This window comes from Myotis daubentonii, chromosome 19 (genome assembly GCF_963259705.1).
Source record: "Myotis daubentonii chromosome 19, mMyoDau2.1, whole genome shotgun sequence".
Classification (NCBI taxonomy): Eukaryota; Metazoa; Chordata; class Mammalia; order Chiroptera; family Vespertilionidae; genus Myotis; species Myotis daubentonii.
The window spans coordinates 25,698,147-25,724,701 of record NC_081858.1 but is presented as its reverse complement, the minus strand read 5'-3'; the positions used below and the strand labels follow the sequence as shown (position 1 = coordinate 25,724,701).

At 60.3% G+C, this 26,555-nt stretch overlaps 1 protein-coding gene across 3 annotated transcripts in view; it reads right to left on the bottom strand.

The window, feature by feature from the left end:
• Window positions 1-626: 626 nt before the first annotated feature.
• The window catches only part of NF2 (NF2, moesin-ezrin-radixin like (MERLIN) tumor suppressor), a 67,885-nt gene continuing 41,956 nt past the window's right edge, over window positions 627-26,555 (bottom strand). The window contains exons 9-17 of one of the 3 annotated variants that reach the window (XM_059675903.1): window positions 25,636-25,710; window positions 24,126-24,239; window positions 21,155-21,277; window positions 20,024-20,241; window positions 18,739-18,844; window positions 17,551-17,678; window positions 16,513-16,678; window positions 14,429-14,477; window positions 627-2,972 (exon numbers count right to left, since the gene is read on the bottom strand). In XM_059675903.1, coding sequence (XP_059531886.1) covers window positions 14,442-14,477; window positions 16,513-16,678; window positions 17,551-17,678; window positions 18,739-18,844; window positions 20,024-20,241; window positions 21,155-21,277; window positions 24,126-24,239; window positions 25,636-25,710 — 966 coding nt within the window. In that variant the 3' untranslated portion in view covers window positions 627-2,972; window positions 14,429-14,441. The remainder of the gene's footprint in view (window positions 2,973-14,428; window positions 14,478-16,512; window positions 16,679-17,550; window positions 17,679-18,738; window positions 18,845-20,023; window positions 20,242-21,154; window positions 21,278-24,125; window positions 24,240-25,635; window positions 25,711-26,555) is intronic. The other 2 variants (XM_059675902.1, XM_059675901.1) reach the window with 2 other exon arrangements.

The following is a 26,555-nucleotide window of genomic DNA, read 5'->3' as shown; positions in this document are numbered from 1 at the left end:
CCTCTGAGTCAGCGTGGGTCCTCATGTGCTGATGACCGTGCTGCCCAGCTGCCTCCCCAGAAGCGAGCTCCGGACTCCTGCCTGCCCCCCCCCCCCCCAGCTGGGACTGAGGCCGCAGCTCCTGCCATAATGCAGCAAGGACAGGCTGCCAGGGAGCCCTGGGAGGTGCGGGAGGGGACGGAGCCGGGGTGGCCTCCCTCGCCGCCTGGGCTGTCTGAGGGAGACGGAGAATGTGCGTGTGGCTCGGCTGTCGCTTCCTCAGACTCGCAAGGAATTGGATTGGACGCGTCGCAGCAATCTTCTCACCAACACCTTTCCCCCCAGAGTCCCGCTGCCAGCTCATCCTTAGCCCTGGGTGGCTCCCTACTCGACCCTCCCAAGCGAAGGCTCCTGGGGCGGGCAGCCCTGGGAACAGCGGCCAGGCACTCAGCTCTCGGGCGGGCCGGGCGGGCAAGGACCAAAGGCAGAGGACGGAGGGCCAGGAGGGGGGTCAGAGCAGCTGCTCAGGGATCCCTGGGACCAGGCCGCAAGCACCACAGTGAGGCGCTGAGGGCGGTCGGCACCCACTGGTCTTGCCACCTCCGTGGGCCTGAGCAGCAAGCAGACGGAGGATGCCCGAGACAAACTTGTGTCAGCTTAGAATTTTTATTAAAACAATCATTTAAATTACAACCATCTTCCAAAACAGGAAATAGTCTTCCGGGGTCTGGCCCTGACAGGAGGCGAAACTCAGGCCCCACAGGCAGACGTGGGGCTTGATGTCTTTGGAAAGGGATGGGGCTCCCCCGAAAGCCCTGGCCCCAGGCCGGCCTCCCCCCAGGGCCGTGAGGCTCCAGTCCGTCAGCCTCTGGACTTGTCGTTTTGATTTGGGAGAGAGAGAGAAGGAGAGAGAGAGAAACCTGCACCCAAGATTGCAAAACACAGCCACTTAAGGCGTGTTACGTAACGCCACGGGTGCTGTCTAGCGGGGCCTGGCGGGGCCGAGAATAACGGAGTCCACGCCACAGGTCGGAGCGTGGCTGTGGCGGAGGGGAGGCCTCCGGACGAACCAGCCGGGGCGGCGACTGCCCACGCACCCTCAGCGGTGCTTGCGATGCCGTCATCAGCCCGGGCCCCGCTCTCCAGGGGAGTCGGGCTTCCTTCCCGGGTGAGCGCCCGGCCCTCACCACGGTCACTGAGAAAGGACACAGGCGCCCGTCTCTGAACACCGCTCCCGGCCCTGCTCCTTCGACGGGGGCTCCAGACCTTTCCGAGGGCCGCCACCCCCTCCGCCCAGCCGTCCGCGGAGGTGCCCACCGGCTCACCCTGAGGACAGCCCAGGCGCCCCTGGCTGAGCCTGCTCCCCGGGCCCCAGGGGGCTCCTGCCACGGCTCAGACGCCGGCCCGGCTCCCTGGTGGCCACACAGCCTGGCGTTGCCCCGACTTCAGGCAGACCCTCGGCAGTTAAATAACGAGAATAATAAAAGCCGGACGATGTCTTTATGAGCCACCGCCCTGCCCTGTGCCCCCGGCCACCGTGAAGGGTTGAGCTGACAGGCGAGGAGGGAAGGGAACTGCTGGGAACGCAGGGACGGGGGCTGAGCCTGGGGAGGCAGAGCCGCACACAAGAGCCAGACCTTCCATTACAGACAGGAGGACGCGGCCAGCCCAGGACGCTGTGGGGTCAGCCTGGCTGGAGGGAACAGGCTCCGTGAGGGGCTCGGTTTCTCAGACGGCCCAGGCGTGTCGGAGACCACCGTGCTCTCGGATGTCGCCAGGCCTCTCGCGCCCCCTAACAGATGCCTGTGCACTGGTTCAGGCTGGCCACCTGCTCCCCAACAGCCCCCCTGGGAGGGTCTGGCCGGCCCCATGGGTCACAGCAGCAGCACCGAGTGATGGAGAAAAGACAGGGCACGAACGTGGCCCCAAACCAGGGTGCCAGGGTGGGCCCCGGAGTGGTCTATACCCCGCTGCCAGCAGGGGTGGGCGGTCGGGCACCGGCTCGCTCTGGCGGGGGCACCAAGGGACCCTGTATGGCCCATAAGGGAATAGGAAATAAAGGGCCCAGGGACAACGATGGGTGGGGAGGCGCTTGCTGGCAGGCTGGGGCCAGTGGAGCTCCGAGTCTGGGCCACTGAGCAGTGTCTGTGGGGCCTCAGAGCCTTTTGGGGGCCCCCAGTCATGGCGGGGCTACCGGGTGCCGGCCAGACAGTGGCCAGGGAGCCCCCCCCCCGGCCCAGCCAGCAGGGGGGACTGAGGCCAAAGGGGGAGAAGAGGACCCGTGGCTCCCGCCTGCCCCTCGGACTCTGGTCTGGGGAGGCAGGAGGAGGCAGTGAGTGTAGTGTGTGGGGCAGGTTCCCACGCCATATTCCGGCCTCCCAGCCCCAGTGCTGGCAGCCGCCCGACGTCACAGCGTCTGCCGAGTCTTCCCCAGTCACGGCGGCCGTGCCCGCTCCCCGCCCCCTGGGCTGTGGGCAAGCTCATGGCAGGCCACCTGGGCTCGGGTGGGCCTCGCTTCTTCCCTTGCCAGCTCCTCCTCAGGGGAGGAAAGGAGTGTTCTGGAAACCACGGGGTTGCGGGGTGGGGGGTGGGGGGTGGGCACCAGCCTCCTGGCCTCCAGGGGCCTGTGCACTACCCGCCCTTCACCCACTTCCCAGCCAGGGCCGGGGGTCAGCACTGGACAGTGAGCCACCCCCCAGGGCGCCTCCGATGCAGGAAGTTTGGGGTGACACACACGTAGACGAGGAAAGACAAATGCTTCCGAAGACATTTAAAGACTGGGGCCCTGCGGGAGAAACCTCTGCAGGCTCAGAGTTCGAGGCCATTGCACACGAGAGGGTGGGCGCTCCCCCGGGGGTCCGGCCGCCACCTGCACCGGCTCCCACGGCGGCGGCCCATCGGCCGGAGCAGCAGCGGTAGATCCTGGGGCGGCGGGTCCCCGGCTAGAGCTCTTCAAAGAAGGCCACTCGGGACTTGGCGCTCTGCAAGGTGAGCTGCAAGGAAGCAGAGAAGACGCTGAGAGGGGGACGCCGCCCGGGGGCCTCTTGGGGGAGCCAGCTGCCTGGTGGGCGGACCTCAGAGGCGGCTTGGAGGGCAGGGGAAGGGCCGGTGGTTCAAACAGACGTTCAAGGAGCGGGGGGTCGATCCCAGACACGGCTCCAGATCGGCCCCCAGAACTCCAATGAGGAGGTGACCCAGGAGGACACGCCGGCGGGGGTAGGGGGAGATGGCGGGGGGCGGAAGCATGCCGGCAGGAACACGTCAGCCACGTTGCCTTTTCAGAGGGCAGGAGGCCCCCGGACATGTGAACAGAATCACGCATTCCCATCTACGCATCTCTCCAGCCCCCGAGGGGAGTCGTCTGCCGTGGTGCCAGCCTGGGATGCTCGCCTCCCGGGGCTCGGGGCTTAGGCCTCACATCCTGGGACCCGCTGGGGCGAAGGGATGGCCTCAGGCCAGAGGCCTGCTCAGAGGAGCCAGAGCTTGTCCCTCCCGCTCCGGCTCCCAGGGCCCCAGAGCAGGCTCGCCCCAGCCTGGCAGCGAGGGGTGTCTGTGCACAGCCGGGAGGTGGGCTTTCCGGGCGGGGCAGGAGGACGAGGCACTGGAGCTGGCGACGCCCTGAGCTGCTGAACCCCAACTTCCCAACTCTGTGGCTGAGACAGGCCACGTCCCAGGATCTCCCCCAAACAGGAGCAGCATGCCCGCGCCCTGCTAAGACCGTGGGCTCCACACCCAGCCCCGGCCCCCCCCGCCCCCCCCCCCCCCCAGTGGGCTCAGGGAGACAGGGCCCGGAGCGCGTGCCGCCCACCTCTACTGCCCCCAAACCACTGCGTTCCATCAGCGCTTGGCTCCCGGTAGGAGCTCCCGCCACGGCTGCTGAGTGAACAAGACGCAGGCTACCAGGGTAGGGAAAAGCGAGATGCATGGGGGAAGGGGAGAGGTCCCTGTGGGGCTGAGGAGGCCGGGCTGTGTGGCCCCCGTGGACGCCCTGGCCCTCTCTGCGCCTCTTTCCTCTGGAGCTACCCCTCAGGGGCAGGTTAGATAGTCTGGCCCATTCCCTCGGCCTCCTCTGGGGGTCTCTGAATCCAAAAAGTCCTCAGTACCATGCGTGGCTCTTCAGAGGCGCGGGAGGAAGACGCCCAATCAATCACTTCACCACCAAAGACAGCACATCCGTCTGCTCAACGCGAGACAGCTTGAGAGCCGGCTCCCTCCGTCCTGCCAAGTCGTCTGGCCTCATCGTTCCCGACTAACAAGCCGAACGGGCGGCATCGGAGCCATCTGAGCCCTTCCCTTCCCTTCAGCGGAACCAGTTCCCCAGGCGCCTGGGAGAGCCCCGCTCCGACGGGCATGAGCTCCCGCCGGCAGGGAGCCGCGCTGGACGGGCCTCTCCCTGAATGCGACCCGGAGGGCCAGCAGCGACGTGCTCGGGGTGAAGGGAACCGGGATGGGCACCGGGAAGGAGGAGGAAGGAGAACCAGAGGACCAGGGGGACAGACATCCTCCTGGGAGAGAGTTTAAGTCAAAAGCTGTAGAACCAGCTCGGCCGGCTGGCTGGGTGGTGGAGCGTCGACCTGAAACCAGGAGGTCAGGGTTCGATCCCCAGTGTGGGGTGTGCAGGAGGCAGCCGATCAATGATGCTCTCGTCATTGATGTTTCTCTCTCTCCCCCTCTCCCTTCCTCTCTGAAATCAATAAAAATATAATAATTAAAAAAAAAGTAAAGGGAATTCCAGTTAAAAAAAAAAAAAAAAGGTGTAAAACCCAAAGTCTCTGCTAAGGTTTCCCCACTCGCCTGGCGAAGGCCTCAGGGGACAGGGGGCCTGCAGGGGTCAGGGCCCTACCCCCAGCCCTTCCCACAGCCACATCCAGGCTGCCTGCCTGACCCAGAGGCATCTGGGCCAGGGGCCAGCTGGGTGGTCCTGGGCAGGCTACTCGCTCTGGCCTCAGCTCCCAAGGGGTGGCAGCCCCTCACTGGGTGGCGTGTGGAGTAGTTGGGAAACATGTGGAGTAGCTGGGAGACGTGTGGAGTAGCCGGGAAGCGTGTGGAGTAGCTGGGAAGCGTGTGGAGTAGCTGGGAAGCGCTCAGCACTGTGCCTGGCACGCAGCAGAGCTCAACAGCTGTTATTACTAACAGCAGCGTCAAGGTCCCCCCGCTCCCCCCAGCTCTGGCTCCTCTCCTTCCAGCAGGCAGCAGGGCAGAGTGCAGGGTAGGAGAGGTGCCGGGGAAGGCAGGGCTGCGCTGGCCCCCGTGGCCTCTGGGGCAGGGAGAGTGGGTGCCCCCCCAAGAGGCCTGGCCACTTCCCCAGGCAGGGAGCCCAGGCTACGGGGGCCTCTGCAGGCCTCCTGCCCATGTGTACAACGTAGGCTCCAAGAATTCCTGGATCCTCTCCCCAAGCTGTGTGCTGGCCGTCCCCACGAGGTGCCAGGGGAGGGTTCTGGCAGCTCTGGCAGCACCAGATGCCAGTTACTTGAGCATGTGTTCGCTGGGATGCGAAGCCCTCCGTGTGGGCAGATGCCAGTCCCCACCCCACACTGCACGGCAGTGGCTCAGCCTCGCCTCTTCTCTTGCAGGACCGGAAGTTGTACCCCAGCCCGGCTGGTGTGGCTCAGTGGTTGAGTGTCGACTTGTGAGCCAGGAGGTCAGGGTTCGATTCCCGGTCGGGGAACAGGCCCGGGTTGCGGGCTCGATCCCCAGGGTGGGGCGTGCAGGAGGCAGCTGGTCAATGATTCTCTCTCATCACTGATGTTTCTCTCTCTCTCTCCCTTCCCTTCTTCTCTGAAATCAATTAAAAAAAATAAAAAAGTGCCCCAGCCCAAGGAAGGCTCGGAGCGAAGCCAAGTCCTCTGGCCACGCAGACGCGGGAACACGCAGACACCGGGCCTCGGAGAGAGGAGGGCGCAGCCTCCCGTCGGGCGCTGGCCTGGCAGAGGCCCGGGCAGAGCCACCGGCATGGGCGCCGGCGTGGCTGCTGTCGCCCGGGGGCCTGGGAGCCGCCTGCCTCTGCCCACGGCAGCCCTGGCTGCCGGCCACGGCCCCCGTCTCCCGCCCTGACAATTCCACCAGGACTCCTGTTGTGGGAGGAAATCACTGCACGAGCCGCCTGCTGCCGCTGGAACCGTTCCCGTCGCCACCTCGGCCTGTGTCTGCTTCCCCCTCGGCGGCGGCATCCTTTATCTTGGACGTGAACATGCCCTCCTCCTGGGCCAGCCGGCCTCCCCGCGTCTCACACCGGGGAGCAGGGGAGGGAGGGAGGGAGGCAGGCGGTGGAGGAGGGTCAGCAGGGAGGTGCCTGGGGCGGCTCTTCTCCAGGTGGGGAGCCCCAGGGCAGGGGGGTTTGCTGAGGGACCCCCCTCGGGCACAGCGGACAGTGTCTGCCAGCTACACTGCACGGGGCGTCCGCTCAGCCTCCCGCCTCCCCTGGGCACGCTCTCCTCGCCCGTGGAATCCCTCACCGCCTGCTCTTTCTAGAAAGCTCGCTGACCGTCACATGGACAGGGCAGCTCCGGGCAGGAGGGGTTCGTGAAAGAGAAGGGAGGGGATCGGAGGGAATGGCACACAGCCAGCTCTCCGTAAAGGACACGCTCTCTGCGGCCTTCTTTACACTCACGGGACCGGCTGACAGCGTTCCGCTCTGCCCGCCAGCCCTCGCCACCCCTCACCCGTCACACGAGCCCACATTGTGTTGGGTCTATCCAATAAAGAAAAAAAACAAATATATATACATATATATATACATATATATATATATATATATACACACACACACAGATATATATATATGTATACAGTGTGTGTGTATGTATAAATATGTATATATGTATTGTTTCAGAGAGGAAGAGATAGAAACAACGACGAGAGAGAATCATTGACTGGCTGCCTCCTGCACGCCCCACACGGGGGTGGCGCCCATAACCCAGGCGGCATGAGCCCTGACCGGGAATCGAACCGTGACCTCCTGGTTCAGAGGCCGATGCTCAACCACTGAGCCACGCTGAGGACAAGTGAGTGACCCCATCTGCCGCCCGCTGCCCACAACTCTGAATCCAGGGAGGGCCCACCACGCCAGTCCTTGCCACGCCCGGCTCCGCCGGGAAGTGAGAAACCCCAGGGGCCGCGTGAAGCCTCTTGCCAGTTCCCTACCACGACCGAAGGAACACGCAGTCTCCTCGCAGACACCGGGCTGCCCGCGCCTCTGCCAGCCGTCGCCTCACAGCTGATTAAATGAGCCGCGTGCGAAATACGGGAGGAATTAAGTTCTCTCTTGACTGAGCCGGCTGCTCAAGTCTGTCACTAATCCAATTCCGTTCCGAGGAGACAAACTTCCCGCTCTGTCTCCGCTGCAGAGCGGGGTGGCCTGGCGGTACCTTCCGGGGCTCGGACCCGCCTGCCGGGCGGGGCCCTTTCTTCCTGTCCAGGATCCACAGTCACCGCTCCTCCCGCTCAGCTCTCCACCAATGGCCAGTGGCCGGTGGCGGCCACCTCGGCTGTGAATGGCAGGAGAGGGAGCCGTGCTGGGCCTCCTCACACTCACCCACACGGGCACGTCCACGGAATCGAAGCCCGTTCACCTTCGGGGACACATCCATCTCCTTAAAAAGGAGGAGGCCGGGCCCTGGCTGGGGTGGCTCAGAGGATGGAGCGTTGGGCCTGCGGGTGGAAGCGTCTCGGGTTCGATTCTGATCGAGGGCACGTACCTGGGTTGCAGGTTCCCCCGGCCCCAGTCAGGGTGCGTGCAGGAGGCGACCAACCAATGTGTCTCTCTCACATCGCTGTTTCTCTCTGTCTCTCCCTTCCACTCTCTCTAAAAGTCAATGGAAAAATATCCTCGGGTGAGGATTAACCAAAAAATAAAATAAAATAAAATAATAATAATAAGAAGAAGAAGAAGAAGAAGAGGAGGAGGAGGAGGAGGAGGAGGAGGAGGAGGAGGAGGAGGGGGAGGGCGGCTCCTCTGAACCCTAGGAAGGGCCTGGTACCCGGCAGGTGCTCCCTGACACAGGCACGCAGGAAATGCGCAGACTCACTGGCTCCTGCTCCCGGGGGATTTCAGGCAGCCCCCCAAGACACAAGGGCCCCCCCGCACCGCACAGGCCACTCCTGAGAAATGGCCCCTGGGTCTGGAGACAGAAGCCTGGAGGGACCTGTGACCAGCTGCAGGCCCACCTGTCCCTCCCAGCTCCCCCTCTCCCCCCAGCTGCAAAGGCTCCTCCAGCATCAGTCCCTAAGTGCCCCCTGCTGGGAGGACACGGCATGGGGGCGGGGGCACTGCCAAAGCTTCACCCCCACCTCTCCTCTCCAAGCCCTTTAGGGGGAACTGGCTCCCAGAGTGCCGGGAGGAGCTAAATGCATTTGGGCACGGAGCCTGCAGCAGCAGAGCTGCTTGATTAGGAATGAATTACACTTTCATCAGCACAGCACAGGCCGCACTGTGGTAAAGTGGTTCTTCAGGCAAAAGGGGTGGGGGTGGCGTGGGGGGCGGGCAGGACACAGAGCCATTTGGGCTATCAGTGCAGAGAGAGAGAGAGAGAGAGAGAGAGAGAGAGAGAGAGAGAGAGGAGGCTCTACCATTAAGCCGGGAGAACAAAACAAACTCATCAGGATTCCTCCGAGTAGTCTCTCTGGGGGCCTCGCCTCAATCCCCTCATCCCCCGGGGAAGAGAGAAGAAGTGGGGAGGGGCCCGTCTAATTCATTTGAAACAATAAGACCCACGAGGCTGAACCTATTTTAGACACTAACCCAATCACTCCAGGCTCTGGGACTCTGCGTGTCCCATAAAAATGCCGTGAAATGGGAACTCGAGCCCTAAAAATCCTGTTATACTTCCTCCCTCCACCGCTCACTACACGTGTCTTGGGCATGGAGGGGGGGGGCGGGGCGGGGGTACGAAAGGAAGCAGCACAGATCCACACAGATCCACGGGGTGAGAGCTGGCCCTGGAGTGAAAAGGAGGCAGGAGAATCCAGCAGCAACTCCCAGCATCACCTTTGATCTGGGGCGTGATAACCCGCCCCCCCCCCCATTCCAAACCGGAGCCCAGCGGAGCAGAGGGGGCAGGGCCAGGGAAGGCGGGTCGCTGCTGCTGCAAACGGGCCAGATCTAGCTGCTCTGCCGGCTCGCTGGTGACAGCTTGCACCCAAACGCCATCTGGGGATGTGCGCGGGGACAGCGCTACTCACACACTTAGCCCTAAACAGAGGTGGCAGGACAGGCCAAGGCCTTTCCAATGAATACATCCAATTGGGTATCAGCTCCTTTATCTGAGAGAGAGAGAGAGAGAGAGAGAGAGAGAGAGAGAGAGAGAGAGAGAGAGAGAGAGAAGGCTGCCAGGGGAAACCAGAGGGCCTCTTTTGTGGATGAATCCTGTAGGGACCGGAAAGGGGCAGGAGGAGGCCTGGAAACGGTGCCTGCCCTGGGATGCGGGCAGGACCCTTTGCTGCTTCTCCATCCTCCCACCTGGAAAACGGACTCTCGGGCCTGATTCCCCTCCCTGGGCGGGGGGGGGGGAGGAGGGGCGGGGGCTGACAGCTGCGAGCAGGCTGAGCGAGGACCCTGGGAGAAAGGTGCCGGCGTGCTGCTCTTTCCCAAATGGCCAATGTCGGAAGGAAAGGGCAATCAGGGCGAGGACCGCAAGCACAGAACCGGAGCCGCAGGATGAGTTTGCATCCCGTCTCCTCCCGCCCGCCCCCTGTTGCAGTAACAAATCAGGAGGAGAGCCCGCACCGAGACGCATCTCCGGTGCTGAGGGGACCCAACGGGATGTTTTACTGCATCCAATGAGGCCCGATGATGTCCGCGCGCACTAACCGGCTGTCACAGCTCCCGGGAGGGCGCGGCGGGCTTTCGGGCTCCTCGAGGCCCCCCAAAAGCTAAAGTCTCCGGACCCAAAACGGGCTGAGCCGTGGTCTTTCGGGGAAAGCGGCTGGGAGAACCTTCTCTCTAGAGCGCTGCCGGGAACAAGCGAGAAAACCGCGAGCCCTCAGCAGTGGAGAGGCGCCCGGGCTGTGTGACTGAGGCCGGAGTGGCCTCCGGGGGTGAGCCAGGTGGCCCGGAGCGGGGACTCCCTCCTGAGGCCAGCCCAGGCCTCCAGCGCCTTCCCCGCGCCTCCCGCAGAGCCGAGCCCAGGTGGCCGGCCGCCCTCCCGCTACGCTACGTGGTCTCTGTCCACACCGGTGCCTCGCGCTCCGTGCCCCCTACCCCACTCCATTCCCCTTTCTTTTCCTTTTCTTAATTTGGGGACCGTGAAACAAGAAAAGGGCCGGGGAGATGAGCCCGGGGCCGGGCTGCTCTGGCTCACTATGAAATCAGAGAAAGGGGGAGGCCTGGGGGACAGGGTCGGGGCGTTTGTCTGGGACGAGCTGCCCACATTGCTGCCCTGGTTGCAAGCCTCGTGGGGTCCCCTAGAGTTTAGGGGATGCGCGCCTGTGGGGGACGGGGAGGGGGGAGTGGCAGGAGCCTGCTCCTGGGAAGGAGATCCAGCCCCATTCCCCTCTCTTCTCCCCCTCTCCTGCCCCTCCCACTCTGCGGCGCTCCACCAACAAAGGGAAGGCTCTGGAGACAGGCAGCCAGGGCGCGGCCTTTCTTGTCAGGGCAGAGGATGCGCCAGGAGACAATGCCAGGTTCCCAAGCAGACAGGACCCCTGGCTCCCAGCACTGGGGTCAGGGGACGCTGGCACATTAGCAGGGCGCACCTCGCCACAGGAGCTGAGCTGCTGGGCAGCCCTCTCCGAGGCGGCCAGGCGGCCCAGAGGTCACCGGGGGGCGCTGGCCGCTGGCTGTAATTGCGGGAGTCGCCTTCCACGCGCGCTGGCCCTCGCCCCGTGATTTATCACTTCCCCGGGTGTGTGAAGTGTCCTCCGCTCCGCCAGCTCTGCCTCTCGGAGGGAAGTCCGTGCAAATTGAAGAGGACGTTGGAGACTTTTATGTCTTCCTGACCCAGGGGAGGCCAGAGCTTCGGAGAAATGTCCAGGCTCCTCACTGCCCTTTCTCCGCCGGCGGGAACCACAGCTGGACCTTCGTGGCTCAAGCCACTGACGAATAAAACGGGCTTTCTAGGCGCTGCACCCGCCCCATGCCCCCACCCCCCGCCGTGATTTCTCATCTGTCGGTTTCCTTTGAAATCCTGTGTCCCTCGGAGACCACGGGCACCACAGCAATGATGAGCCTGTGGGTGTGCGGGCCAGCTCCGGACTGGGGCGTGAGACAGGTCCGCTGCGAGGGGATGGAGGCAGGACCCGGCAGTGTGCGTGCTTCGGGGCTACATCTTCACCTCCACGGGGTGCTGCACGGCTGGCACGCTGGCCACCGCCCCCCTCCTCAGCACAGGGGGGTGGGGGGGCTTGGAAGGCAAGAAGCTCAAGCCTGTGACACCCGTGTCCCCCTCACCCCAGCCTCACTGCGGACCTCACCGCCTCACCCCAAAGACTCAGATGCCAGGCATTCGGGTCGCTATCAACCGCCCCCCAACAACGCATCGAGGTTCCCAGCCCAACGGCGGCTTAGGCTCGATCCCCGGGGCCACTGCTTCTGGTGCAAATGCCAAACCAGCTGCATTGACTATCAACTGGGGACCAAATGGAAATGCATTCGGGAGTTAGCGGGAGGGAGAAATACACCCTTGCCAACCCAACACGGAGAGCGGCCGGGGAAGCGAATTCCGGCTTTTAAGAGGTTTTTGACCCCAAACACATGGAAATGAATGCGACCGGTGGACGTGAGAGTCGCAGTCGTGTATGCAAAGGCGGCGAGGCCCTCCCCACAGGCTCGTGAGCAGGTCTGCCTCTTTCCATATGGTTACGCCCTCGCTGAGCTCTCACGGTGACCTCATGTAACCCTAGCCATAATCCTTGGTAAGGGCCACTGGATTTACTCTTTTTTTTTTTCTTAATTTTAAATCCTTTTTTTTTTTTTTAAGAGAGGAAGGAGAGGGAGAGAGATAGAAACATCAATGATGAGAATTATTGACTGGCTGCCTCCTGCACGCTCCTTCCACCCCCCCGCCCTGCCACCCACTGGGGACCGAGCCCACAACCCAGGCATGTGTGCTGACTGGGAAATCAAACCGTGACCTCCTGGTGCAGAGGTCAATGGCTCAACCACTGAGCCACACCGGCCGGGCCGTTTTATTTACTCTTTGTAGGCGAGGACACTGAGCCTTAAGGGAAAGTCGCAATTACAGAGACAGTAAGAGGCAGAGCAGTGGTCGCCTCGGAAAACCACACCTGACTGCCCCTCAGCATTCCCAAGGGAACAGGGTCACCCCAGGGGAAACCCTGGGGATTCGCTCGTGTTACCCAGCCCCCGAGGGTGCCCCTGAGTCAGGACCCACACCGAGAGCAACCCTGAGAGCGGAGAGGAGGAACACGCCTGGGTCGCGGCCGGCAGCGCCATTCCCTCCTGGTAGAAATCCATGATCAAAAAACATTAAAAACACAACGAAAACCAACGCAGGCTGGCGGGAACCGAGACGGATGGCATTTCAGGACAGTGGAGACTCCCCGGTCCCTCCACCGGCCTCTGCCGCTCTCCTCCCAGACTTCGTGGAGGGAGCTGTGCCCTGCACCTTCCAGGCACCCCTACACCCAAAGCCTGCGTGCGGCGTTCCTCTCTTGGGCCCGGCTCCCTGCAGCCCAGCCCGCAGCGGGCACCCCCGGAGCCACCCCCCCACGGACAGCTGCCTGGCCGTCAGTCCTGGCCCCGGGGACCGTCGGAGTCTAAAACATGGAAAGTACATCCGACGTCACAGGTAGCAAAACCACTACCGCTACCGAATCCGGTGAGGCTGGGATAACTCACTCCATTTGTATTAAAAGCCAAGTCCATGCGCGCATGAACCGGGACTCATCAGAATTCTTGATGGACTGGCAGCCGCTTTGAAAACAAGTTCACATTAAGACATTTTAAAAAAAAATAAAAAGGCTTCTGTATGCCCTAGCAGCAGTACAAATCTGACTACAAATCAAACCTCATTTGTCTACAATAATAGCTCGGCGAGAACTGACGGTCAAAGGCAGGCCCTTGAAGACGTTAAATGCGCCGGATCGTTACGGGGAGAGGAGAGAGGAAATTGTATCAGGGTGGAACAGTGCGGGCCGATGTCGGGGAATTCTGACAGCACCGGCTGACATGAAAAGGGGTTTTTCTGCTTTGCCCCTGCGCTAGCCACGGTCCCGGAAACCAACGTGGACCCTTCTGGGGTCCTCCGGGTGCCAGGGGTTTCACTTGAGCCGAGACCCACCTGACCTGCCCGTTCCGGTGCCGGTCACCCCTGCTCAGAGCGTGCACTGCCTGGCGCTGGGGCGTCCCAATGCCCACGTGAGGCGTGAGAGCTGGAGAAAAGAGGAGGCCGCTCAATAAAAGCGTCACATACGCACCGGGGATGATGCCATGGGTTCTTGGAACCACTGACAGCTCGAATCCATCTTATAATGAGATCCATCTGGGACTCGAATAGCTAACCTCTCTTGCTTGGATAACAACCACAAAGAGGGTCTATTTATGCCAGATCTCATTTTTTGGTAGAAAGCTTCCAGGGAGCTTATTTTCTTCCCGCGGCAGGAAGCGCGGCGAGGATCCCAAAGGACACGGCCCACGTGACCGCCAGAGGTCGGTGCCCTCCCTGGGTACCGCGGGGGATTAGGTGAGGGGCGGCGGCGGGAGGATGCTGTTGAATAAATCCTCTCCGCCGCCTCGGCGCGTCTGGCAGAATTCACACCGTTGCAGAAGGAAAGCGGCGACCGTTCGATTAATTCCCTCGACAGCCACTGACCGCCCGGCCACGGCGTGCCCGCCACGGCACCGTCCCAGGGTGAGCTCCCTGCGATCGCACCCGCCCGCCCGGGGCTGCGGAGGGGCGGAAGCGGAGATGGCCTTTAGAGCGCTGACAGACAGACGGTCCACCGGGGCGGACTAGCCATCAGGCCCCCGTGCCATGCGTTTGCTTTGCTGGACAAGAAAAACGAACGTGTCCGGAAAGGGGGAGGCTTGGAGGGAAAGGAGTGAGCGGAGGTGGGCAGCCCTCTCATCCCACGACCAGGGGAGTGAGACCACGGGTCTTCAGAGGCTGTCACCGCGTGTACCCCGTCTCCATGCTAGGGTTACCATCCGAGAAGTACGCCACCCAGACACGAGACTCAGACAGGCCTGACTGGACAAGAAGCGGTGACCTTCTCCAGACCGACAGTGACACGAGACGTAAAGGGCGACCAGTCCTGCAGCCCCATCGACATGCTCTTCCGGACAGAGGCGGCCTCTGGGACCCCCGGAGGCCGGGCTGGCCCCACGGGGGTGGCCGCCTGCTCTCGGACTCAAAGCATGCTGCGGCCGGCGCCCAGGCGGCCCCTGCCCCGGGGAGGGCTGGGCGCGGGCTGCGGACAGACAGGCAAGCTCATGCACGGGTTAGTATCACAGAGGGCAGGGCCGCCACCACACAGAGTACCCGCGAACTACCTGCTTTGTGGGCTCAAATGCAGATAGGTCTTCTGCCTTGGGCTTGAGGCTAAACCAGCAAAATAAAACGAAGAAAAACAAAAACATAATAACCCTGTGATATCAACAATGCCACGTGTGCCGCTTGCAAAATGCTCAGACAGGGTGACAAGGGCGACTTCACTGGTTTGCTTTCATGGCTTGGAAACGGGTCTCCCCAGCTCTCAGCGCTCCAGGTCCCCGCAGCCGCGGCAGAGCCGAGGCGGCTCCTGGTGCCCAGATGAGCGAGTGGGGGGCGGGGAGGGGCCGGGAGGGGCCGGGGCAGCCCCTCCGAGGCCTGGCTGGCTCCCCGGCCCAGTCATTTTACGTCTCTGTGCACTGGCCGAGGCCTCACTTCAGCTCCCCGTTTGTTAAAACTGCTTCATACTTTGGCTTTGGAAGGGAAATGCAGTCAGTGACAGAAGCCAGCGGTAAGAAGAATGCGGACCGTGGGGAGGTCCTTCCTTGCGGGTTACGCTACGAAAAGGAACTCTCTACCCGGTGCCGATGTGAACTGCAGTCAGAGAGAGAGAATCCGGGTCCCGACCGTGCCCATCAGTGATCGCTTTCAGATGCAGCTTAACCACTGAAAACCGGCATTCCTGAGATCGGGAGACCACCTTAAAGACTGACGGTAAAGCCAAAACTGGTTTGGCTCAGTGGATAGAGCGTCGGCCTGCGGACTGAAGGGTCCCAGGTTCGATTCCGGTCAAGGGCATATACCTGGGTTGCGGGCACATCCCCAGTAGGAGATGTGGAGGAGGCAGCTGATCGATGCTTCTCTCTCATCGATGTTTCTAACTCTCTATCTCTCTCCCTTCCTCTCTGTAAAAAATCAATAAAATATATTTAAAAAAAAAAAAAAAGACTGACGGTAAAGAGTAAAAAACTAAACTTATCCAGCCCGGCCGGCGTGGCTCAGTGGTTGAGCGTCGACCTATGAACCAGGAGGTCACGGTTGGATTCCCGGTCAGGGCACACGTCCGCCGGGTTGCGGGCTCGATCCCCAGTGTGGGGCGTGCAGGAGGCAGCTGATCCACGATCCTCTCTCATCACTGACGTTTCTCTCTCTCTCTCTCCTTCTCCCTTTCTCTCTGAAATCAATAAAAATAGATTTTTTTGAAAATTAAATAGATCTGAACTATCATCGTCTAAACTCCATGAGCAGCCTTCTCCTACTGACACCTGTCCCCCAGGTGCGGACCCTGGGCTCCGGTTAGGACCAGACATCAGGGGCCCCGAGGACCTTTCTGCGTTGGCCCCACCTCAGAGACGTACACTCTTGGGCGGATATTTAGGATGGAAACCAGCGTCCCCTAAAACGCTGCAAAGCTCGGAATCTCGGGGGAGAAAGATATGGCACTGTCAGCGACATAAATGAAGTTTCATCTCCTAAAACATGAAGGGTCTTCTAGATACTCCCCTGGAAGCACGAACAAAGTTAAAAATTCCGCATTTGGCTTCTAAATCAAGAACAGGACTTTAGAGCCCTCGCCACTTTAAAAACACACACACACACACACACACACACACACACACACACACAGGCACACGCACACGCACACGTGTGCACGCACACACACAGGCACACACACACAGGCACACGCACACGTGTGCACGCACACACACACGGGCACACACACGGGCACAAGTGTGCACGCACACACACACAGGCACACACACGGGCACACGCGTGCACGCACACACACACAGACTGGAGGGAGCGCCTATTCTCAACAGCCTCCTTCTCATTAAATAAGGCAGCTCCCTGGGTAGGACCTCCCCTCGGCTTAAAAGGCAGGACTGCTTTACAGCTAAATGACGGATCAAACCCCGGCCGGTCACAGTGATTCATCTCGTCGTGAAATGCTTGTGTTGAAAGGCTCCCCTTCCTCCCAGCCAGTGGGCGCACGGCCGTGGGCAGATTAAGATCCCCTCGGGGGCAGCAAGGACATATTAAACATGACAGGAGCCTAATGACTCGGCCACGGAGGAAACCAGACGCGGACCTCACATCTCATTCACGCCCACCCGGCTGGCTCGGCGGGCGGCGGGAGAGCCGGTACCTTCTTGATGGTGTTGTGCTTGCTGCTGGTGCCGCCCCGGTCGGCGTTCTCGTTGTGCAGAATGTCCAGGGCCGTCTCCCTCTCTTTGAGTTTCAAGGCCTCGATCTCGGTCTTGAGTTCATTGAGCTGCTCCTGCAGATGCTTGCTCTTCTCCATGTACTCCACTCTGCGGGGACAGGACGCCGCGCGTCACGGCCCGGGCGTAGCCAGGGGTGGAGACGCTCCAGCCCTACAAGCCGCTCAGCATGGGACCCGGGGGCTGGGGCAGGGGGGACTCGTGTCTCTCCTTGGCCACTCACAGGCCATGGGAGCTTGGGCCAGTCACTGAACTGGCCTGAATCTGTTTCCCCGTCCGTAATAGTGGGGTAACGATCGCAGGGCTGTGGTCAGAATTAAATAAAAGGAAGTGTAGGAGACGGCCAGCGTGGCTCAGTGGTTGGGCGTCGACCTATGAACCAGGAGGTCACGGTTTGATTCCCGGGGTCAGGGCACGTGCCCCAGGGTGCGGGTTCAATCCCCAGTGTGGGGCACACAGGAGGCAGCTGATCAACGATTCTCTCTCATCGTTGAAGTTTTTCTCTCTCTCCTGCTCCCTTCCTCTCTGAAATCGATAAAAATATTTTTTAAAAAACACACAAAAACAAACATGGAATGTCACAGATTTGAGCCGCCAGAGAACACAACCAGGAAACGTGTTCTATTACGCCGTCAGCCCATTATCACACCCTTGGTTACCATGGGAACAGCTCTCTGGCCGGCTCGGAGGTCCCCGGGAGCCCGCCCCAGATGTTAGGTGGGGTTTCGAGCCGCCGCAATCCCCAGGCCACCGATCAAGTATCATTTTTATCCTGGAAGATGGAATGCTGGCCTGTCGTGCTTCATTTCTGATTAGGAAATTCTTCCTCTAGGTGGTGAGGACAGAGCAAACCGCGGCAGGAGCTGGCGACAGGCCGCGGCCGCCATCACCCCCCCCACCCTCCACCCCCACCCCGGGCCCAGGCCAGCTCGCTCCGCTCCGGGAAAGGGGAGACTACGTACTTTTCTTTCTCTATTTCCATGGAAAGTCGCTTCATGTCAGTATCCTTGAAGTCGAAAGACAGGCTGTCGCCGATGAGGTTGAAGCTTGACATGTCAGGAGGCAATGGCGCCGGAATTGGGTTGATGGGCTATAAATGAGAATCTCCAGTTAGGAGGTCCGGGCTCTACACGAGCCGAGGGCGCTGCTGTGCTAATCACCGTCCCCCCCACCCCCACCCCCACGCCCGGACAGCCATGGAGGCGACGGGAGCAGCGTGGGCCCCGCCTCCCAGCACCACCACCGCCTCCTCTGACCCCACAGTTCTACTCGTGAGGATTTATTCTATGGATTCACCCACGTGTACGTGCAAATATTTGTGTTCAGGGATGTGCCGTGCAGCTTTTGTTCGTAATTGAAAAAGAAAACAGGCTACGTACCCATCCACTGGGGACTGACTGGTTGGATGAACCGTAGTCCATCCGTACAACGAACTATGATTAAAAAGTCGAGCCCTAGCCAGTTTGGCTCAGTGGATAGAGCATCAGCCTGCAAACCGAAAGGTCCCAGGTTCGATTCCGGTCAAGGGCACAGGCCTGGGTTGTGGGCTCGAAACCCAGTGGGGGACCTGCAGGAGGCAGCCGATCCATGATTCTTTCTCACATGGATGTTTCTCTCTCTCTCTCCCTCTCCCTTCCTCTCTGAAATCAATAATAAATAAATAAACTAGGCTGCTCGATTCGTGTTGTGACCCCACTGAATTGCAATCTGCCTCCTTGTCCCAAACTGAGTTTGGAAGCTGGTTCCCGGAGGCCGGTTCCCGCACGGCTATAGGTCGCCTGCGGGACACGGGATCGCGGTGCGGAGCACATCCTGGTTGCTGGAGGTGACATCCAGGTTGGTGCTAAGAGGCTGGAGAGCCAGTTCTCTCGAGAGCGATGCGGGTCTACGCTACTTGGAATAAGAAGAACCCTTCCGAGCAGTAAAAGGCCCTGCTGCTCGCTATCTGGGCAGCCAAAGAGGTGCCTGACGAGCCCAAGGCCAAATGGCAGCCCGGGCGTCCTGCCCAGACCCCACCTGCAGGCTCTGCACCCCTTCTCTGCCAGGTGCTCGCTCGAGCAGTCGCCTGCAGGCACCGCCCGGTGAAGCAAAGGGCCGGGCAGCCCCCCCCCCCGCCTCCCCGCCCCCCGCCCCGGTCCTCCCAGGCTCACGGGGTACGTGGGCTTGGTGGTGATTTCCAGGAGCTTTTGCTTGGCTCTTCGCTCTGCCTCGCGGGCTTCCTGCAGGTCCTGCTTCAGCTGATCGGCCTCCTTGGCCCTGCAAGGGAAGGAGGAGCCGTCACCCCCCCAGAAGGTGAGGAAATGGGTCCCTTCCCCCCTTTCCCCTGGAGAGGAGGGACCGGGGCTAGTCCCGAGGATGGCACCAGATCGGACAGACAAGGTGGAGGGTCGGGGGGACACTGACATGAATCCAGAACTTCCAAGCCAAGGACACGTTCCCGGGTACTGTTGACTTCAGCTGGTGAATCTACGAGGGGCGAGCGGGGAAGCCGTGGGGACAAGAGTCGGGTACGAACCCGTGCAATTGGTGGAGGAGGAGGAGAGACGGGGAAGGGGCCGCAGACATTGTCTGCGTTGTCTCTGGGGGAGAGTGGGATGAGCACAGGGAGAATCCAGGGGATTCTCTGTGATCCCCTGGAGGTGAAAGAACGGACTCTTCTCAGCCGTCCCCCACCCCCATCCCCCTGGAACTCATCTGCAGGCACCACCGCTGAGGGCCTCACACTTTGGTGCAGGTCCTTGCCCTGCAGGACACAGTCCGGCATGCATCACGCATGGGGAGGTGACCCGGACATGGGGCAAGGGGCCCAGGACAGGGCAGAAAACAAGGAACCGTCGCCCCAGACCGACATGCAAACCGTGGAGAGGGCCCGGCCGGCGTGGCTCAGTGGCTGAGCGTTGACCTAGGAACCAGGAGGTCACGGTTCGGTTCCCGGTCAAGGGCACATGCCCGGGTTGCGGGGTGCATCCCCACTGGGGGGCCTGCAGGAGGCAGCTGATTGATGGTTCTCTCTCATCATGGATGTTTCCATCTCTTTCCCTCTCCCTTCCTCTCTGAAATCAATATACATATATATATATATATATATATATATATATTTTTTTTTTTTTTAAACACATTTTTTAAATGTAAGAAGAGCCTCCTCACGTCTCCTGAGCTAAAGCAAGTCTCGGACACGCTTGACGGTTTCCCTGCAAACACGGTATCCGAGGGACCGGGCTCATCACAAAGGCACACGCGTGACAGATGTCACTCAACGAGGGGACTGTGTGCCCGTGTCCCTTCCGGGAGCTCCGGCAGCACCGGCCTGGCCCCGAAGGAGCCTGTCCCCGGCCCGGACAGAGAAGCAGCCTGAGGACAGCTGCGGTCAGCTCTGCCTCAGCGCAGGGCAGCCCCCCGCCTGGGCCCCAGTGCCCGGGGACCCCCGCCTCTGACCTCCTCTCGGACTCCTCGGCCATCTTCAGCGCCAGCACCTCGGCCTCCAGCACCTTCTGCTCCATCACGCGCTTCTCCTCCTCCGTCCGGATGGCCGTGGCCTTGATGCGCTGCATCTCCTGCTCGGCCTCCGCAGCCTTCTGCGCCAGGAGCTTCGCCTCCTCCTCGGTGATTTGGGCCTTTTCCGCCAGCAGGTCGGCCGTCTCCTCCGACCGCATCTGAAGAGGCGGGCGCCGTGAGCGGGAGCCGGCGGGGATCCCCTGCCTGTTCTCCCGCGAGATCCGAGCCCGGACCCTCCGGTCGGCAAGAGCCCGGGCCTCGGACTCTTTGCGGCCTTGCCACCGGGTGTCCCCTCGGACGACATCCCGGCGACAGACGGCAAGCCACACACACCCTCCTCGTCTCAGAAGGGCCTGCCGGGTCCCACCCGTGGGAGCAACACGGAGGCACCTGACGGCGAGTCCCCACGGAACCGAGGCGGGAGGAGGGGGAAAACCAACTTCACCCCGTTCTCCTTTCCCTTTAAATCAGCTCCCAGCCTGGGGAGACTCTGCCCCGGGGGGGACACCTAACGCTGTCTGGAGACCTTTTCGATTGTCTCAAATGAGGGGTAAGAGGGTGCGACCAGCATTGGATGGATCAAGGCCATGGACACCACTAAACGACCTTCAGTGACAGGGCAGACCCCACCAAGGACGACCTGGCCCCAGGGCCGGTCGTGCCGAAGCGGAGCCCCGCTTTAAAGGTACCCCACGAACCGGGGAACTTATCTGCATCTATGCACAGCCCCCGGACACAGACAACAGAGTGGTGAAGGCCTGGGAGGGGCGGGGGCGGGGTGCAGGGGGTCAATGGGACAAGCAAACAGACAGATGTCCGGGTTGCGAACGTCTGTAATACTTTCAGCAACAAAGATACCACCTGAACCCGCCTCTGCCAGCACCACGGAAAGGAAAAGGCATTGATTTTTTTCTTTTTTTTTTTTTTTGAAGCTGAAATGTCACAGCAGATGTCTCTCGTTTGTGGTGCCCAGGAGGTCTAACTCCAGCAAAGCGAGTGGGACTCCGTGCAACCTCCTGGGACCCAGACCGCACCCCCGCCCCCCGTCCCCCCGTCCCCCCCGGGAATCACCAGAGCCTCGTTGGCCATGGTCGCTTCTTCTTTCATCTGCAGCAGCCTCCTTTCCAGCTCATCCCTGGTGCGCTCGGCCTCCTCTCGCATCTGCTTCTCTCGGGCGAGGCGCTGCCGCTCCATCTGGGGTGGGGACGGGGACGAGAGCAGCCACTGAGTCATGGGCTCACGACCTGCGGTGCCACAGGAACCCATGGGTGTCCAGTGTGCAGAGTCCCCACTGTGGGGACACTTCTGGTTCTCGTCACCCACCACCCTCTGTCCTTCTAAACCAGCTGCAGGGATGCAGACGACGCTCTTGTGGGAAAGAAACCAACAACAGCCTGGCCCGCGTGGCTCAGTGGCTAAGCGTCGACCGATGAACCAGGAGGTCAGGGTTTGATTCCCGGTCAGGTCACATCCCTGGGTTGCGGGCTCGATCCCCAGTGCGGGGAGTGCAGGAGGCGGCCGATCCATGACTCCCTTTCATCATTGATGTTTCTGTCTCTCTCCCTCTCCCTCTCTCTCTGAAATCAATAAAAAAATATATTAAAAAAAAAAAAAAAGGAAACCACCAACAAAAAGCAGGTGTCTACCTGGGTGGGAGGAGGCACTCTCACACACCGTGCCCTGCGGCTGGTGGGACGCAATGCAGGTTCCTGAGACGGTGCCCCCGAAACGGGCGGCTCTCCCATCTGGTCCATGAGCCACCTCGCTGTTGCTCGTCGACACAGACCCCCTCCCACACCTCTAACTTCATCAACAATGGCTCCCCTCTCGCCTTGGACCCCGGACCCCAGAGAAGATGGAACCGTTCTGCGCGATGCATCAATAGCTCACAGGGGGAGCTGCGGCAGCCACGGCACAGCCCCCACAGCCCCTGCTAAGGCACCTCCTGAGCCGGGCCTGCGCCGGGAGGAGCTAGGCGGGAGCACAGCACCCATCCTTGCGGCACCAGCACCTCCGCCGCCGCCCCCGCCTCCTGCATCGCCTCCTGCGTTGCGGTAGGAATTGGGCCACATGCCGAGCTTAATCCGGCGACCAAACAACGCCGGGCCGGTGCTGCGCTCCGCGAGCCTGCGGCACGGCACACACTGCATTCAGGAGGCAGCGGCCGGAAGTGACCACGGCACTATTTTATTTCCTTTCATAATTAAAGCAACATTTAATTACGTCTCGTTTCAAGCGTCTCTCACATGCAAGATTCCTAAGAGCGCTGCTTTTTCTAAATACTAAACCAAAAAAAAAAAAAAAAAAAAATGCATCGCACCTCAGAGGAATAATGCAAAGACAGGCAATAAAATACTGCCAACTCTTCTCCAATTTTCCTCTTACAGGTCCACGAAAAGCCTGGCCAATTTGTGCTCTAATTCCAGCAGATCACGACTTCCATTAGGCGGGTAACTGCATGTCCATTATCCTCCACTTGAGGAAAGCCCGGACCGTCCCCTTCCATTCCCAGCCCGGCACCTTCCCTGAGGTCTCCACCCCCATAATGAGGGGCCTCTGTCTGCAAAGTGGTTCAGGCGATCCAGGCTTTCGGTATCGCCGTGTCCTTTGGTCGGAGACAGGCGAGAAGTCCCATTAGCTCCACGTGACAGAGGACAGCACGGAGGTCCGCGAGTCAGGTCACTCGCTCGCCTCACACACCAAGTTTCCCGAGGTCACTGTCAGCCCAGGGGCCCTGGAGCCCCCGACCCGCAGTTGCCAGGCAGGGGAGGTCTGGGGGGGTGTCCATGCTATTCTCTGCCACGGCCCAGAGGCCCTGTCCGCGGCTTGTCCTTCTCAGATCTCTCACTTCTGCCGACAAAGGGGCCAGAGGTCACCTTTCTTCTGAAAGTTCCCTCTAGGACCCTGTGCTGGCTCAGGAGTCTCTCTTTGTCCAACAAAACCCAATTCCACCCGCCCCCCTCCCCAAAGCATCCCATGGGGCACATGGATGGCCCGCCACCTGGGAAAGCTAAGAGATGGAGAGTCGAAAGCACTGGATCAGACTGGGCATCTCCTGCTGAAGCTGCTGGCTGGGAGCCAGGCGCCCCGGAGGACCCACATCAGAGACAACTGCGCGCAGACTAATTATTACACCTTCGAGCCTGCGGGTCCTCAGGGCATCCGACCGCCGCTGCTGCTACTCTGCCTAGTAGTCCGTCCAGAACCACAATTAATATGCTCGGCGGCCAGGCCCGGGCCAGGGGTGTGGATTTCGGGGAGTCGAGAAGGTCTACGGGCGGGAAACAGGTTATGGGCTCAGTGGACAGAGCATCAGACCGTCTGCTGTCTGCTGATCGGTGCTCCCGGCACCTCGCGGGGTGGGTGCTGGGCGCCCGGGCTGACCTCCGGCAGGAAGTGCAGCCAGAGGCTAATTAGCATTCCAGCAGCAGCACGGAAACGCTGCCATGCATTCCATCACCAGCTAATTAGAAAAGGAGCAGGCCGGGCAGAGGAGACGGGCAGGGGAGACGGGCGGGCGAGAGGAAGCTCAGCTAGACGGGTGAGAGATGGACGCCTGGGCGGGTACGGGCAGGCTTGGCTATTTCTTCCCACTTCGCCTGAGTGGAGAAATAACTAGAGACGTTTCCTTCGGATATGCGGCTGGAGTTTGTTCCTCAGCTGCAGAGTTGACAGTCCACCAGCTGGCAGCAGCCAAGAAAGATTCGAAAGAGATCAAATAAGAGTCCCCTTCATCGCCCCGCTGGCATGGCCCAGTGGTTGAGCGTCGACCTAGGAACCAGGAGGTCATGGTTCGATTCCCGGTCAGGACACGTGCCTGGGTTGCAGGCTCAATCCCCCGTGTGGGGCGTGCAGGAGGCAGCCGATCCATGATTCTCTCTCATCATTGATGTTTCTCTCTCTCTCTCTCTCTCTCTCCCTTCCTCTCTGAAATCAATAAAAAAAAGAGTACCCGTCACCCATGACCAAAGGACCCCGGTCAGCCTGTAACCACTCCTTCCCTTCAGAGGGGTAAGAGCAGCCCAGACGGGGTCTCGCTCACCTGCTTTCTGGCTTTCTCCTCCCGGGCCTGGGCTTTCATCTGCTGAACCTCCAAAGAGTCGGCCTTCCTCCTCCTCATGAAAAGGTCGTGGTTCCCGATGCACAGCTGCAGAATCTGTGGCCGCGGCGGCGGGAGAAACGGGAAACCCACACATTCACGCCACTGCCTGCGGCTCCCCCGCGCCGCAGCACCGTGGTCTGAGGGTCCCCGTGGGCAGCAGGAGGCCGGAGAGGACGGCGTGGAGAGAGGCGCCAAACCCCTGCCCATGGCCTCTAGCGCTCTCAGCTCCGGAGACAGCGCCCTGAAGGTGCCTCGGATGTGCCAGGGGACACAAATCACAGAGAGAAACCCAATGGGCGTGGCTCCGTGCTTAAGGGTCGGCCTAGGAACCAGGAGGTCGAGGTTCGATGCCCGGTCAGGGCACCTGCCCCGGGTTTCAGGCTCGATCCCCAGTGGGGGGGCGTGCAGAAGGCAGCCGATCGATGATTCTCTCTCATCGTTGATGTTTCTCTCTCTCTTTCCCTTCCTCTCTGAAATCAGTAAAAAAAATGTATATATTTTTAAACCACAGGCGAGAAAGAGAAGACAGGTTAGCGGGTCTTCGGGAGGCCCCTCACTCGAAGTGCAGACGTGGCTCCGCCGGTCAGGGAGGCTGGGAAAGCTCACGCGGCAGGCTGGGCTGGGACAGGAGGTCATTCACGTGGAAAAACACAAGTCGGATCCTCCCCTCACACCATATGCAAAAATGAGCTCCAGAGGATGAGAGACTTACATGTGAAGCTCAAGCCCGTGAAACTTTCTAAGAGAACAGAGAAGAACATCTGGCCCTGGCTGGTTTGGCTCAGTGGATAGAGCGTCGGCCTGCGGACTGAAGGGCCCCAGGTTCGATTCTGGTCAAGGCCACATGCCTGGGTTGCGGGCTCGATCCCCAGTGTGGGGTGCGCAGGAGGCAGCCGATCGATGATTCTCTCTCCTCATGGATGTTTCTCTCTCTCTCTCTCTCTCTCACTCTCCCCTCCTCTCTGAAATCAATAAAAATATATTTTCAAAAAACATCTTTATGAGCCCAGAATAAGGAAAGATGTCAAGCAAAACACAAAGGGTTAGGGAAAGGACGGATACATTCTTCTACATGAAAATCGAAGAAATTGCCAAAACCGGTTTGGCTCAGTGGATAGAGCGTCGGCCTGCGGACTGAAAGGTCCCAGGTTCGATTCCGGTCAAGGGCATGTACCTGGGTTGCGGGCACATCCTCAGTAGGAGATGTGCAGGAGGCGGCTGATCGATGTCTCTCTCTCATCGATGTTTCTAACTCTCTATCTCTTTCCCTTCCTCTGTAAAAAAATCAATAAAATATATTTAAAAAAAAAAAAAAAGAAAACCGAAGAAGTTTTCGCCCCGGCCGGGTAGGTCGGTTGGTTGGAGTGTTGCCCCGATATGCCGAGGTTGTGGGTTCAATTTCTCAGGAAAACTAGAGCTTTCGGTCACAAAAGCCGGGATCTCAACTCACCAGCTTATTAACACGAAGCTTTGAGGAGTTAAACTTGAAGACGTCGATCTTCTTATCCAGCGGTTTAATAGTAAACTGGAAGAAGGAAGCGGAAAACGGCTTCGGTGTGACGGCCTGGAATGTTCCCACCAACTGTGGGGACTCACACGGAAGCAGCAGCCACCCTGGCAGAGAGCCAGCACCAGGGCTGTGCCTCGCCCCGGCTTGCGGGGGCCCAGGCACGAAACCACGCTGAATCAGAGGCGCCTGCGGACGCAAGTCCAGGGCGGTGGGAGTTCAGGATCCTGGAAGGCGCGCTCTCGGCACCGTCGTGGGCTCAGAAACCTGAAAATAAACCCTTGACGGGCCCACGCTCCGGGCTAACACTGGGAGGGCCACACCAGACTCTAAGTCACGGCCGTGACTCAGGCTCCCAACCTAGCGGAACTAGGCTGACCACAGGCAATTCCTCGAGAAGCCACATCACCTATTAGTGCCGCACTGGGGGGTGCAAATCACAAATGTGCTGGAGGATTCAGAGTGGATCTACCATCAGGAGGAGGGGACTTCAGCTGGTGAAGAATATGTACAGAAGTTAACAGATAGGATGGCTTGGCCGGTGTGGCTCAGTGGTTGAGCATCGACCTAGGAGCCAGGAGGTCACGGTTCGATTCCCGGTCGGGCACACGCCCGGGTTGCGGGCTCGATCCCCAGGGTGGGGCATGCAGGAGGCAGCCGATCCATGATTCTCTCTCGTCATTGATGTTTCTACCTCTCCCTCTCTCTTCTTCTCTGAAATCAATAATATATATATATTTTTTAAAAGAACAAGTGGCAACGGTTGTTTTCAACCCTTCCTGATGAGACCAGACAGGTCCTACGTTTCAAAAATGCACTTTGAAAAATGGGTATCCATTCCCAAGAACCACCTGCTATGCAGA